We start from the raw sequence: 14,804 nt of genomic DNA, 5'->3' as shown, positions 1-14,804 counted from the left end.
CTCACCCAGACCACACCTTAGCCTGGCCCATTGGCTCCGAGATGGGCTGGACTCCATAAAGCCCCATCAATCAGAGGCGCTGAGGGTGTGTCGCCGTTTTGGGCTGAAGCTCAGTGGAGGTCTTATTATGAAACTCACGAGTTTCTCATGAGCAGCTTGGCCCCGAGTCTTTCTCCTCGCTGTTCCACGGCTGGTTTAAAGCAGGGAGGAGGCGCTTCGAGACGCTGGGGTTTCTATCAGATCTGAGGGAAAAGCAGCGAAAGCAGTTCACAGGAGCTCTGCCTGAAGTTCGCCGGACCGCTGGACAAACAAACGACTTCAGCGCTATGGGGGATGTGATCTCAAGCCACCTCGATGAGGGCAAACGGGAGATTATTACCGGTAGGTTTTCTCCGAGGCGTTTGTGAGACGCGAGCTCAAACCACAGAGCCAAGTTTCTCCACTTCAGGTATTCAGTTGGGAAGCGTCAGCTTCGTGGTTTCCGCGGCACGTTTTACGGTGAGGAAACGGAGCCACAGGCTGGAGTCGGCGCTCCGAGCGGGCACAGCTGCGGCTGCTGAGGCGTTGCGGCTGTGCAAAGGGTTTGGAGTGGTCAAGCCCATTTCTCTCGCGCCGTGTCTTTCACAAGGCGACGTGGCGAGCCGTTTCCTGTTACTTTCAGAGGACCTCACCAGGGCATGGCGTAAAGCCCGGGAGACTGAAGGTTACCCTCGTTTACAAGTGCTTTAAAACTTGTGGTTCACCCGAGAAGACGCCGATCCGCTGGAGGCAGCTTAGGGGAGTCAGTGAATCAGGATGTCTGGGTGGCATCGAGAGCAGAGCTGAGCGAGTTCAGAAGTAATCCTAATTGCGGTTTTTCTGACCAATGTTGTTACCGCGGTTTTATTTCCCCCTCGTATGAAAGTCCGCACACTTGGATTAAATGTCATGAAGGGCGTTCCCACAGAAGTTTCTGCAGATCGAAGTGGTTGAGATGTTCGGTCAATCAGAGTGGTTTGAAATGCACTATTCTAGAGGAACTTGACCAGCCAGAGTTGTTCACTGTGGTTGTGATGGGATCCATATGTCTGAAGAGAGTTTAATACCTCCATAAGCCTCCTCACAGAAAGGAAATGGTTACGAAGATGCTGCCTGATGTCTGAGACACTGTTTTATGGCAGTTTTGAGAGGGAAAATATATATAATATAATGTAATGTAATGTAATGTAATATAACACATTACACATAGACCATCAAACACAAAGGTTTCCTGGTGGTTTCAGATAGTAGATAAAACAGCTGGATGTTCATTGCAGATGTCCTGACCTCTGGTTCCCATCACCACCTCTGTAAATAAAGTAAAAGCTGTAAGTTTCTCTACAGTCAACCATTTCACAGCAAACCACATTGAACGGCTTTGTTTACATCTTGACCATGGAATTACTCAAGTTTTGACAAATAGGTGGAGTTCCCCTTTGAGTATTGATCTGAACTGCTTAAAGGATGCATTTAAAGTGTTAAACGTACCTTTTGCACTTGACACAATCTGAAGTGCTGAAAGTCAAGCTGCGGTCTAAAACTCGGCTTATTATTATGGACTTTCTTTTCGCTTTCCACTTTCCAAGCTCTCTTAGGTTAAAGGGCAAATTTAAGGCCAGATACCACCTTTTTCTGGTGGTCCACTTATTTGTGTGGTTTTGTTTACCCAAAATAGTCTTAATTCCTGTTCATTACTAACCGGTCTTTATCCTGTATTAACAGGCTGTTTTTTTTACTATGCCTTTAATACTGATGTATGTCAATGAGCTTTATCATGATTAGCTGCCATGTACTGTGCCTCAGAAAGGAGGCCAGCCCAGGCTGTAAGGCTATTGCTATAGCTTCAGTGTAGACGGGCGGAGCAGAACTGCTGTAGGCTGAATAGGCTTATGCATGTAAATGTGCTTGTTTTTGTGGCGTCATTTAGTTTGCATATGTAGACTGCTTGGACCAGGGAGTAAACGATATGCTTGGAAACTTTAGCGGTGTTTACATACTACATAAAACTCTCTTAAGGCCCTTTTAAGATGTTTTATGCAAGTGACCACAGGCATTTTTTTTCAATCCAAGAACTTGAGCATATATTGCATAATAACAAACATGTATTCCCCTGACTTGACACTTCACACAGTTCACAAGCTCCAGGTTATTGTGTTAAATCTACCCACTTAACACTTGCCAAGACGTTTTGCAATTTGTCAATGACGCTGTCAGGTTTCCATATAAAAATGATTAATCTTTCACCACTATGAAGAAGCCTGATCCATGCAGTTCCCTCAAAAGCTGATTACAGACAGTCTAGGTTTCATTTTCTGGTGGACATCCCAACTCTAGAATAGAAGTGGTCCCGCACTGCCAACAAGACTTCTTATTCATCTCAACTTAAACCCAGAGCAGTGCGATAAGATCTATGTAGGAGAGAAGTAAAGGACGTTAGATTGCAATGCTAGGGAGTGAGGAGTACCTGCCCCGCATATCTGTTAACCTTTTAACAGACCTTTTGACAGATGTTACACAAGGAATCTCAGGAATGCTTGGGTCACTCTGTGAAAGTGGGGAGTGTCTCTAGATTGCATCATGCTGCCATAACTCAGATAAATTCTACATGCGTTTGAAAGGGACGTCTGCCAGTTATTCAAAATGTCTGCATAGTTCACCCAATAAGATGTAAACAAAGCCATTCAGAGTGGTTTGGTGTGAAATGCTCCATTCTAAACAATCCTATCGAGTCAGAATTGTTCGCTGTGGTGGTGATGGGAGCCAGACATCTGTAGAGTTGAATGCCTCTGACAGCTCCCACACAAAGTGGGTTTCAAATATGCAGCTTGATGTCTGAGACATTATGATGGTTTTGAGAAGCTTTGGGCCTAAAACATGTATATTTAAAATCCATTCTTTGTGGAGATGGACATACAAGGTTTTGAGACACAAAGTAGTCCCCAGAAAACTATATTTCTTCACATTTATCACTGTTTTACCATAATCAGCGTATAACTCAGACACACGGGTTGATTGGTGGTTGGATAGTGAGTAAAATGGCTTTGTTTGCATTGAAGTGCAACCTCTGGTTCTGATCACCACCACTATAAAGACATTTGAGTCTGTAGGTCTTCACATCAAACCACTCTGAATGACTTTCTTCTCAGTGGTTGAATTATGCTTACATTTTGAAAAATCACTGGAATTCCCTTTTAAGAAGCCATGCTCTCTAGGCTGCACCACTGGGCACGTCTGTCTGTATGTGTGGAAAAAGTGTGAGAATTGCTGGGCTGTAACTTCAAAGGGTGGTTTCTGTCCTTTGTACATCTAGAACCTATTTCAGGCTCCAGTCCTTGTGGGCCAAAACACTGTAGACTTCAGCTCACTGCTTCATTAAATACACCTGATTGAGCTAATTAGCAAGGCCTTCATGAACTGCATTTAGAACATTAGATTAGAGTAAAAGCTAATCTCCACATCATTTTGGCCCATGAGGTTCCCAGTTCGACATGCCTTATCTAGAATGTGGTCAGATCAATATGTAAAACATTCATAGGTGGATGCAGCACGTGGTCCAAGTTCTCACAGTGTTGCAGACAGTTCCCACAGTATTGGCTGCAAGTTTTTAAAGAACTTTAAAGTCCATATCTTACTCTGTTTAGGCTTCATTTGAAAGAACTTTGTTTAGAAAGACCACATCCAAGATTAAACGTCCGGCTTACTTAAACTTGTTGTACTTGTTTTGTGTTTGCCCAATGCAGTCGTTCTCCAGAGAAAGGAGAGAATAGAGGCTTGCTGTTTGACCCTATTACTTCCTGTGTAGTTACTAAACCGCCTAAAAGGGGATTGCAAACATTCTGTATAATTTAATTACTGAGATGTAAACATTACCATTTAGAGTGGTTTGATGTGAAATGGTTCATTGTAGAGAAACTTACCAACTCTGAAATTAATTATTGATTGATGATTTGATTGATTGATTGAATGATAGGTCAGAATATCTACAGTTCCCATGTAGCCATTATATTTACCATCAGTGAACCCACACATGTCTTCTGAGTTTTGATATGAAATGTTGCTGATTGTAAAATGGTGGTAAATCTAGAGACAAACATTTTATTGGGGATTACTTTGCCTTATAACACACTACATGCATCTGTCCACCATTAATAGATTTAAAAGGTACACTGCAGCCCAAACGTCTATCTCAAAGCTATCACAGGACAATATCTCGGGCATCAGGCAGCTTATTCATAACCGTTTTATTTATAAACCTTTTGTAATGTTGCTTTTAAGAGGATTTAAAAGCAAAGTGTGGGGCAGTCATGGGCTGGAGGTTAGGGAACCAGCCTCGTGACCGGAAGGTCGCCGGTTCGATCCCCAGAGCCGACAGCACATGACTGAGGTGTCCTTGAGCAAGACACCTAACTCCCAACTGCTCCCCGGGCACTGTGGATTGGCCTGCCCACCGCTCCGGGCAAGTGTGCTCACTGCCCCTAGTGTGCGTGTGCGTGTGCGTGTGCGTGTGCGTGTGCGTGTGCGTGTGCGTGTGCGTGTGCGTGTGCGCTCACTAGAGTGTATGTGGTGTTTCACTTCACGGATGGGTTAAATGTGGAGGTGAAATTTCCCCGTTGTGGGACTAATAAGGGTCACTCAATCAATCTAAACGTATCCGTGGTGGTGATACGAACCAGGGGTGACCTCAAATATAAAATCTAATCATCTAAAACCACCAGCTACTACTGGTATACTACTACTTCTACATCTTCTGAGTTTTCATACGTAATGTTGATGATGGCAAAAGAGTTGCAAGTCTGAAAAAAATTGCCTCGCAAACACCCTGTATGTACCTCTCCATCACGGATGGATTAAAATTTGGTAAAGCCAAAACATCGTCACAAATCTATCGTCTCAGGGGTCAGGCAGCAAATTCATAACCGTTTCATGTAACAACTCACCAGTGGGTAGCTTTGAAGCATTAAACTCTTCAGGTGTCTGGTTCCCATCACCACCTGTGTGAACATTTCTTACTGTAATTTTCTCGAACAGAGCATTTCACATCAGACTGTTCTGAACGTCTTTGTTCACATCTTAATGGTTTAATTATGCAGAAAATTAGAAAAGTTGGAGTTCTACTTTAAGTCTTTAGCAAGCTTTCTACTGCAAGCATGGAGAGATGCATGGAGAGAGTCTGTTGCACGTCCGGTTTAAACCCATACACCGCTTTAAATGCTGAGAGGTCCAGAGTGTGTTGATTTCTGACAGGAAGTTCTGCAGTTTCATTTTTATCCCCCCGAGCAAATGTTTTAGGGGTCTTCTGTGAAAATAGAGGGGATAAGCGGGGGCGTGGGGAGGTGTTTGGGTAGCTTTGGAGGCAGGGCTCCTCCAGCTTTCCCTTTTGTGGCATGAGTGGTAAAACGCTCTGTCGTAGCATGATCAACCCTGCCCCGAAGTCGCTTCCTCGTTTAGCCTTCAGAGCAGAGGGGGAGAAGAATGTACGTGTTACGTTCACATGTGACCCCTTGAGCTTTTTTTTTTTTTTTCCTTCACCAGTGAGCAAATTCTTAGTCACCCACAGAAATGACTGGAAGTCCTTCAAATTCCGAGACTCCTTTTTTAGCCAGTGTGAAGTCATCCAACTGGAATGCCAAAAAAAAAAAATAATGAGAGGAATTAGCCTCCCTTTCTGGATCCAGAGATAAAAAGCCAGAAACAACGGAAATCAGTCTGCTAATATCATTTGTCATGGCTTTGTCTAGCTGCATCATTAACCAGTGTTATGTATGTCTATGGAGGGCAGTTTTCCATGATTGGGTCAAACTTTTGCTTACCGGTAGACTCAGCACTGGTGAGGCTCTCAGGACAATTAGCACATGTGAAGAGCTCAGCAAATTAACGAGCGGGCTTGCAGAGAACAAAACAAGACCCGCGTCATGAGGCAGGAAAGCGACAGCTCATGAAATAGCAGGATAATCACTGATAGGATGCCTCTACCCCATTCCTATTTAAAGAGCTGTTTTATAATACCGAGAACTGCAGTGTGCGCATCAGCAGCAGCATGTGGTTTTGGAGCATTATGTATAAAGCCATATTTTACGTTGGAACATTTGATTCTTTCCACCGGGGGTTGAACATTTGAGTCCTGCGGTCTCTTTGATATGCTCTGAAATAAGCTGTAATGGAATTGTCATTCCAATCAGTTCAAGTTCAGTAGATTCATTGTGCTGTCTGACGCGGTTAGCTGGAAATCTGCAGAATCCCATGTAAGCTGTGATCTTGCTGATCTTTCTTTCTGAACAGATTTGTGTCTACTGTGCAGAACCTGCGTCACTTTCTCAAGAAATGGGTAAAATCAGGGCAGTCATGATTAATTGAATAAACTGTCACTTAATAAAAATACATATGATTTGTATGTGATTAGTTGTTGCATGAAAGTATTATTTTAAATCCTTTCTATATATTTTAAGGTACTGATTTCTCCTACGGCTTTTTTTTGCAGTAAGAAACAGCCTGTTCCACACACTCATGCATTTTGGTGTGTGTGTGTGTAAATACGTATATGCATAGTTTGTCATTATTGTTCCAAATTTTGTTTATCCTCTGATTAATCATCAAATTAATTGGCAGATTACTGATATAATCAATACATTGTAACAATACAATGATGTAACACTGTAGTGTGTCATGTTGTATCACATTGTTGTGTTATGGCTAGCATGTTGCCTTGAGGCTGGTTTATTAGCTTTGGGTTGACAGTCATTTGGGTGTCCCTGGTAAAATGACATGTTCAGTGGATTTTCTATGTGAAAATAAGAAACATCTCCTCTATAGTGGGGTGTACAACTATGGTCCTGGGAGGGCTGGTGTCCTGCAAAGGTTTTAGTTCCCCTTCTCAAACACGCCATCTAAACCTGGCAGTCACAGATGAGTTGAATCAGATGTTTTAAAGAAGGTAAATCTCTAAACTGTGTTAGACACAGGCCCTCCATGACCAGAGTGGTGCACCCCTGCTCTGCAGAAATTCCATTCTGCCCATTTTAAAGCAGTCACTCTTTTTATTTACTGAATTTATCATTAGAAACAAATAAAATATAGCATATGCAATGATTATTTAGTATGACTTATTTTCCAATATGTTAAACAATGCAAGCAAATATAAATTTAGCATATTTCAGTTTGTTTACAGTAGATGATGTGTAATTTATTGTCACCTAGAAAATGCATAGTTTGAGTGACTGAGTGTGACAGTTAGCTTCTGGATAGAGTTTAGGTTAGAACACTTTCACATATTTACTTTTTAGAATGATGAACGTGCTAATAAACTGAAACTGAAAACAGCAGCATATTAACCACATTAATATCTGAAGCCAATGAGCCCAAAAAGATGATGAAACTGCTCATGTAGGTCTCCTGGCGGAGGATTTGTGTTGTGTGCCGGTCACTTTTGACAACAGTGAAGTCATTTGATCAGTGTCAGCATGTAGAAGCGTGTAGAGCTTTCATTGGGCTGCAGTGTTTTCTATCACTGTTTAAAAGATTCACGTGGATTAATTTCTTGTTGAATAACCCATGTGCACCTGTGAGCCCATTCAGATCAGTAAGTGCTTATTATTGATTTGTTTAATCAGAGTAATGATGAAGCCTGACTGATGTATGGTGTGTATTCCTGTCCATGTATTTTCTCTTTCGTTGTTATGAGATAGAAAATAGAAATCACTGAATTTCAAAAAACAGCATTCGCTTTAATAATGAGTAAAATGTCAGAAATTGCTAGGTTTTGCTTCAAAGTTTAGCGTAAAGCACATTTTCAGTCACTATGATTGACAACTGTATGAAATCGAGGCAGCAGTGTATTGCGTTCAGTCTAATAATGAGTTTTGTGTGATGTACTCCTGCTAAGTGTGAGACCATGCTCTCATGTAACTTCAGACCAGGCAGCAGTTACTGAGGATCTGGGCAAACATGAAGATGCTTTGGTGAAAGCCTGAAACATAATTTGGGGTTTCCTGCTTGCAGAGAGAGAAAAAGAGCAGATCTCTCCCAGGAGCTCTGTGCTGTAAATGAGTCTAACAGAACATGTATGTTGTCCTTGTTGGCTGTGCCTCTGTTCTTGAGAGAGAAGCTGCATTTGTCCAGAGCAGCCACAGTCCAGGGTTTCCTAATCTGCAGTGCATTCAGGTTAAAAATCTCTGAAAACTGGGTGTTGGTCACCACTAAGAGTTCTGGGTGTGTGCAGAGCTCTTCAGTGGGTGATCGCAGTTGCTGTCAGGCCATTTTGCTTTTTGGTATTTTCATAGCATTTGTATAAATTGTACAGATGTGCCGAGACTGGCATGATTGTAGAGGCGACAAGAGTCACCATGTTGGTTGTTGTACACTCTTAGAAAGGGTTCTTTTGTACAACGGTCGAGGAAAAAATGTTTGGTCCCCTAAGAAACCTTTTAAAGGACGTGTCCTCAGAACTCAATTGTGATGTGAAAATGGGAAAAGTGGGAAGTGGGAAGAAAGGTTGAAAGAACCTCCATAATGTAAAAGTTCTATGAAGAGCCCTTAGATGCATATAGAACTTTCAAATTATGTGGATGTCCTTTAATCCTATTTCCTGCAGCTTAACCAATAGAGCCGCTCCAAATGATTTGGAAGATGTCCTTATTATAATAGGGTATCTCTATCAGTTACATAATTTAATGAAATAATCTGCCATTTACTCTTGATGGGTAATTCAGTTGTCATTTTTTTTTTTTAAAAGGCCAACCAGTAAGAATGATCTAAACTGGACAATGACAGAGAAAAGATAATGTATGATACAATGATATAATGTTCTTTACATTGAAATCGCCAGGTGCGTCGTGGAGAGTGGACGTTCACTCTAGCATGTTCATTAGTAAGTTGTACAGCAACGTGGTTAGTCATTTTTCTTCATTTAGATTTTGTTCAAAATAAGAGCACTGAATCCTGACCTCTGTATCGTGAACCTGTGGGCTGAGTGTGGCGTTATGCTTCTGCTGGCTCGTGTTATTTTAATATGTTAACTGCTCATGTTAATTGCAACACAAAGCAGCCAAAACAAAAATAATTGTAAATAAGTTGTTCCCTTCATGTTTGCATCCCTACGTAAAATATTTATCATGCAAATTGCTAAATAATAACTACAGTTTACCAAGAGTGTTGATTTCAATCACTGTTTCTCTTTATTATTTATTGAATGGTGTAATTAGGCTTAAGTGAGTAATCATGGTAATGAAGCACAACACCTTGTAATATGGCAGCACCTGTGCTTATGACCGTCCACACTGTGTAACTGCCTTTTCATTGGCAGCTACTCCGATCATGATTGTCCTGTTAATAAAGTTAGAGAAGAACGCAGAACGTCACAAAGTCTCACAAGTATCACATGAAACTCTGTCAGTGTGTGACTCACTTTATCTCTCTCTCTCTCTCTCTCTCTCTCTCTCTCTCTCTCTCTCTCTCTCTCTCTCTCTCTCTCTCTCTCTCTCTCTCTCTCTCTCTCTCTCTCTCTCTCTCTCTCTCTCTCTCTCTCTCTCGTAGTCTCTCCCACTCCTGAGGCTCTGTTCATGAACTATACCTGCTTTTTTTTTTTTTTATTGCTCAACAATAACTTTATACTAAGCTGTAACTGTGTAACTGCTCTTATTTTGCTCTTAGCCTGCAGCGCCGTTCTTTAAACGATCAGCCCTTCATAATGACCTGGATTTCTGGTGGCTGTTGTGGTCTTCTGCCCTAATATATTAAGAGGCTGGAGTGGTGTGTGTGTGTGTGTGTGTGTGTTAGGCTGGTTGTGAAAGAGGATTTTGGTGCAGATGATTGTCCTGTAGAGCAAACTAAGCTTTCTCCTGCAGCGTGTTCAGGAATCAGGCTCTTTAACCCACTCGCACATTTCCAGCGTATGTTCTCTCAGCAGCATAGACATGCAGCTTTATTGCCAGTCTCTCTTTCTCTCGCTTCTTTCCCTTTTCTTCTCGTTTTCTGTCTGTCTCTCTCTCTTTTTGTTCTCTCTCTGCTTCTATTTTCTTTGTCTTTCTTTCTTTCTTTCTTTCTCTCTTTTTCTTTCTTTCTCTCTTTTTCTTTCTTTCTCTCTTTTTCTTTTTTTCTTTCTTTCTTTCTTTCTTTCTTTCTTTCTCTCTTTCTTTCTTTCTCTCTTTTTCTCTCTTTCTTTCTTTCTCTCTTTCTCTCTTTCTTTCTTTCTTTCTTTCTTTCTTTCTTTCTTTCTTTCTTTCTTTCTTTCTCTCTTTCTCTCTTTCTTTCTCTCTTTCTTTCTTTCTTTCTTTCTTTCTTTCTTTCTTTCTTTCTTTCTTTCTTTCTTTCTTTCTTTCTTTCTTTCTTTCTTTCTTTCTCTCCTTACGTCCGTATGTATGCATGCACACACTTTGTTTCCTCTGTCTTCTGATCTTGGACCAGCTCCTGTGGCATAACACTAATGTTAATCAGTATAAGAGGAACTGCAGAACTGATCTTGGACCATTCACTTGTGGTGGAAACCCCCTATAAATCCTCCCTCATCCACTGTGCTGGTGGTACTGAGTGTTTGACTGGTGCTGTCAGAGAAGCCCTCAATCATGCGCTATTAAAGCAACACTGTTGAGAGGCGTGTTTTAAAAGCCCCTCTAAAACACTGAGCCCTGGATGGAATAACGCACTGGCCTGGTTTTATTCTCAGCCAACACTTACAGAGCTCAGATCTCAGCAGACGCCATGCGCAGCCAGAGTGTGTGATAAAGCTGTTGTGCTTGGCTGTAAAGTCACTGTATGAAGGGAAAAATGGAGATAAGCTACGCGCTAATGCTGTTGTATTTGATTTGCACCTAGCTAACATGTTGCGCATACAGAGTCCATGATTTGGCTTGGGAGCTGGACGTTAGTGCTCAGTACTCACTCAGGATGTTTGTTTAAGATGAATGTGTGCAAACGGTGACACACCGATGACCGCTTCACTCCTCCAGATGCGTTTTCTCTTACTTCCTCCGTCTGTACGCAAGGCTACAGTTCAAAGCCATATATGGGTGAGATTTCCAGTGTATTCAATTCTAGCTTCACTCTTTGTGAAAAGGCTCCTATGTAGTACCACAAAAGATTCTATGACTTGGAACAAGAGCAGAACCCTCTTCGGTGCTTAATAGAACCATTTTTTTGATAATGTTCTTTTAAAGGAACATATTGACCTCTTTGAATTTACTGGATTCGTAAGTGTCGATTCGTTCCACATGAAAATTGAACCTCAACACAATTCACAAAAAGTGTAGTTAATTCAGAGTAACACTTTTTTTTTTTGAGGTTCCTTAAAGAACCACATACAACAGGTTCTCTGGCATATAGATGAAATATTTACCTTGATTTCTTAAGTCATGTTCATTGAGAAATCCTGTGATGTTATCAGAGAAGAGCAGAGCGGTCATCTTCTTTTTTTCCTATTCATATTTGTTCATGTATTTGTCCACGGAATCTATATTATTGAAATGGGAAGCTACTAAATAATTACACCATGTGTCAGTAGCTGTTATATGTGATGCATTTGTGTTGAATTTCTGGCTTGGTGATGATTATGATGATCATTAATACCTTATTGTGGATACTCACACTGACCACCGCTCAGTTTAATTTGTATTCTACAAGTTCACACTGGAATCCATGTATGGACCGTTGACAGACGGTTAATTAGCCGTGACGCTCTCATTGGTTCAGACATCTCAGCTGTAACCAGAATATCTGGGGACAACCATGAAAATTGTTGGGCCAACATGGGTGGGAATGGACATTTATTAGGGTGGGAACCATTTTCAAACAAATCTAAAGACTGTATGTGTATGACATGTATTACATTTTTGGTGTTTGAGTATGGCAAAACCTGCTGGTAATAAAATTACATCTCCTCTAAAACCCACCTTGTTATTCTAATCTAATAAATAAATATATGCGCATATATTCATGTTATCACTGCAGAAAAGTTTCCCCCAAAACTCCAGTTGAACATGCCTGTGTCACATGTGCGGAGAACTCCTTGCAAGGAGTAAAATAAACACGTCTCCTAGAGACAAAACCAGCTACGTTAACTAAGGACAGGGTTTTGTTGGCTAGCTTGTTTGGCTTCTGTTATTCTAGAGGTTAAAAGAGCACAGATTAGAACAACGAGGTGGGTTTTAGAGGGGATGTAATTTTATTACCAGCAGGTTTTGGTGTACTCAAACACCAAAAATGTAATAAATGTCTCCTTAGAAGATCACCTTATATATCGTTTATGTATTTAGCACATGCTTTATTCCAGAGCAACGGCAGCAGATGTTTAACCCATGTACTCTTACGATGTTCCTACCTAGTGTCATCCACTGTGCTAGCCATTTTACTTGCGACACTGCATAAGTTGCATTAAAAAGAGCACAGATTAGTAGATCACCATGTCATTGGTCGCTATTTTTGGTTGGAAATGTAATATTGGGCCAATAGTATTTACATTTTTCCATAAACTGGCAAATAAAATTGGCTGTGCATATCCAAGAAAACTGTTCTTGTGCCTACTGTCACTGTAAATCAACATTTATTTGACAATTATTTTATTTATGCAGTTTGCACAGACAGTCCAATAACTCTTTCACAATTGTGCACTTAGTAATTCTGCAATAGCACAAGCAGTTTTATGAGTGTGCTCTTCTCCAGGTCTCAAGCAGCGCTATGGCAAGGCTGAAGGGAAGAAATGATCTGTGTGAACTTCGTCAACCTCCCTCCCTCATATCCACTTCTCTTTATTGCTGGATGACTCCTAAATGGATTTAGCAGTTCAGTTAATTATACACTGCAGCCTTATGGAGGAAATATAACGGCTCGCTCGTGATTTTCTCCAAGCCAGAGAGATGTTTCATTAGTGTGGTGTGGAGCAGATGGGCTCTGAAAGTGGAATCCATCTTTTCTGTGGCTTTGCTTTATATGTGTTGGGGCATATCTCAGACTGAATAGTGTATATACCACACAAAAATGTAAACTGAGAGCTGAAATTTGATGGTAACATTTGGAAAACGTTTGGGTTTATGCATCTGTTTTTGGCGTTAAAAATGATACTGCTTGGTTACGTTTTTGCCTCTATTAAAAAACACTGAAAATAATGGGCAAATGTTGCATCCACTGTGGCTCCTATTGTAAGAAGTTCAGTATTAGTCCTGCCAGTCAACATCTCCATTTTGTGTTCCATTCCTGCCAGTTTCTTAATAAAATGACCAGTTAGGATCATGATCAGTCCTGACTGTGACCCTGGAGGCCTTTCAATAAGTACGGTCCGTGGGTGGGGCAGCAGAGCTCGCTCAAATTTGGCCAGAAGGTGATTACAGTCACAGATCAGGCTTTTCTCTCTTCATAACATTTTGTCTAAGCTTGACAAAAAAAAACATGCTGCTTTAGATACAAGAGATTCTTTGATGCTTGTTGTGAGTCTCATATAATAACTCCCAACAGATTTTTGATGACTCCCTTCTAGAGCATAAAAGTACTAGTTTTTGCACCTTAAGCAATACAACTACACTCTTAAAAATGACGGTGCTACAGGGGTTCTTTTAGTAAGGAAAATGGCTCTCTATAGAACCATGAACACTTAAAGAACCTTTTGCATGATTAGAGGTCTTTGCATCATGAAGGGTTTCTTCAGATTGGTCTAAAATGCGCTGTATATGGTTTTGAATAGAACATTTTTGAAAAGGGGTCTACATAGCACCCAGAAGAGTGGTTCTGTTGTTAGGATGTCAAGCTTGTAACAATGAAGGACACTTTGGGTGCTATGTAGAACCCTTTTCAAAACGATTCTGTGTAGAACCATCTTCAGCACATCTTTGCAATTTCTCTTTCTCTTTTAATCATGCAAAAGATTCTCCAAGTGTTCATGGTTCTATATAGAACCATTTTTTTATTAAGGAAATATAAAACTTTATTAAGGAAATCTAGTATTGTGTATTCCTCTGCTTGGTGCCGTTTGTTTGTTTAAATCACCAGACCAGTCACGTAAAAGAATAAGCCAACATGTAAACTTTTGTATTAATTTCCTTCCCTGCAGTGCCATTTTATTCGTGAGCAGATGCTCAAATATCTGAATTAGTCGGAACGCGCACTCCCGTAATTAACGTAATGTCCATTCTCCACAATGTCATTTCATAGGTTTGCATTGCCGTATTACGCAGTTGCTGCCGCTGCTGTTGATGTTGCTGCTGCACACTTAAGTTGATAAATGACATGAAACTTTTAAGCTTTTAAGAGTTCATTTGAGTCATTTAACTGGTCGAGGTCATGGTTAATCTTGAGGGTGTGGCCATTTGTAGTGAACCGTTTTGAGCTTATCACAGCAGTTTCTCATGCTCTTACTCAATCATTCTCGTTCGCTCTCGCTCACATTCGTCGTGCTCTCTTACTAAATGCCTTCTAAACTAATGAGCAAGAATGCCCCCCCGACTGGATGCCCACCAGAGCCCACACCCTACAAAATGTTTCTCAGACGAGGCCCTAAAATACTGCCTTGGAGTTGCTCCAACATGAATCTTTTGAAATTTGGCCTTTTCAAGAACACAAACAGGTTAATAAAGGCCCAGCGTTGTTCCCATGCCAGCTCTGATGTTGGTACAGTCACACAGTCATGCGTGTGAAGGCCCAGAGCAGTGCAGCTCAAACACCGCAATCTGCTGCTTTTGATAAAACACAGAGGAGTGTAAATTTCTGTTAATCTTTTACTCTGTGCTGATACACTAAAGCTGCTTATTACGAAGGAGCAGGGTGGAAAGTTCTTTTTCAATTCTCTAACATACTGTAGTAACTTTGTA

General features: G+C 41.0%; 1 protein-coding gene across 1 annotated transcript in view; it reads left to right on the top strand.

The window, feature by feature from the left end:
* The first annotated feature begins 100 nt into the window (after positions 1-100).
* niban2b (niban apoptosis regulator 2b) overlaps positions 101-14,804 on the top strand; it is a 54,361-nt gene continuing 39,657 nt past the window's right edge. Inside the window, exon 1 of the mRNA XM_017691237.2 lies at positions 101-381. Within this exon, the coding sequence (XP_017546726.1) occupies positions 327-381 (55 nt within the window). The 5' untranslated portion in view covers positions 101-326. The remainder of the gene's footprint in view (positions 382-14,804) is intronic.

The sequence above is a fragment of the Pygocentrus nattereri genome, chromosome 20, assembly GCF_015220715.1.
Source record: "Pygocentrus nattereri isolate fPygNat1 chromosome 20, fPygNat1.pri, whole genome shotgun sequence".
NCBI lineage: Eukaryota > Metazoa > Chordata > Actinopteri > Characiformes > Serrasalmidae > Pygocentrus > Pygocentrus nattereri.
The sequence above is the reverse complement of the archived record's forward strand: the minus strand, read 5'-3'. Positions and strand labels throughout refer to the sequence as shown.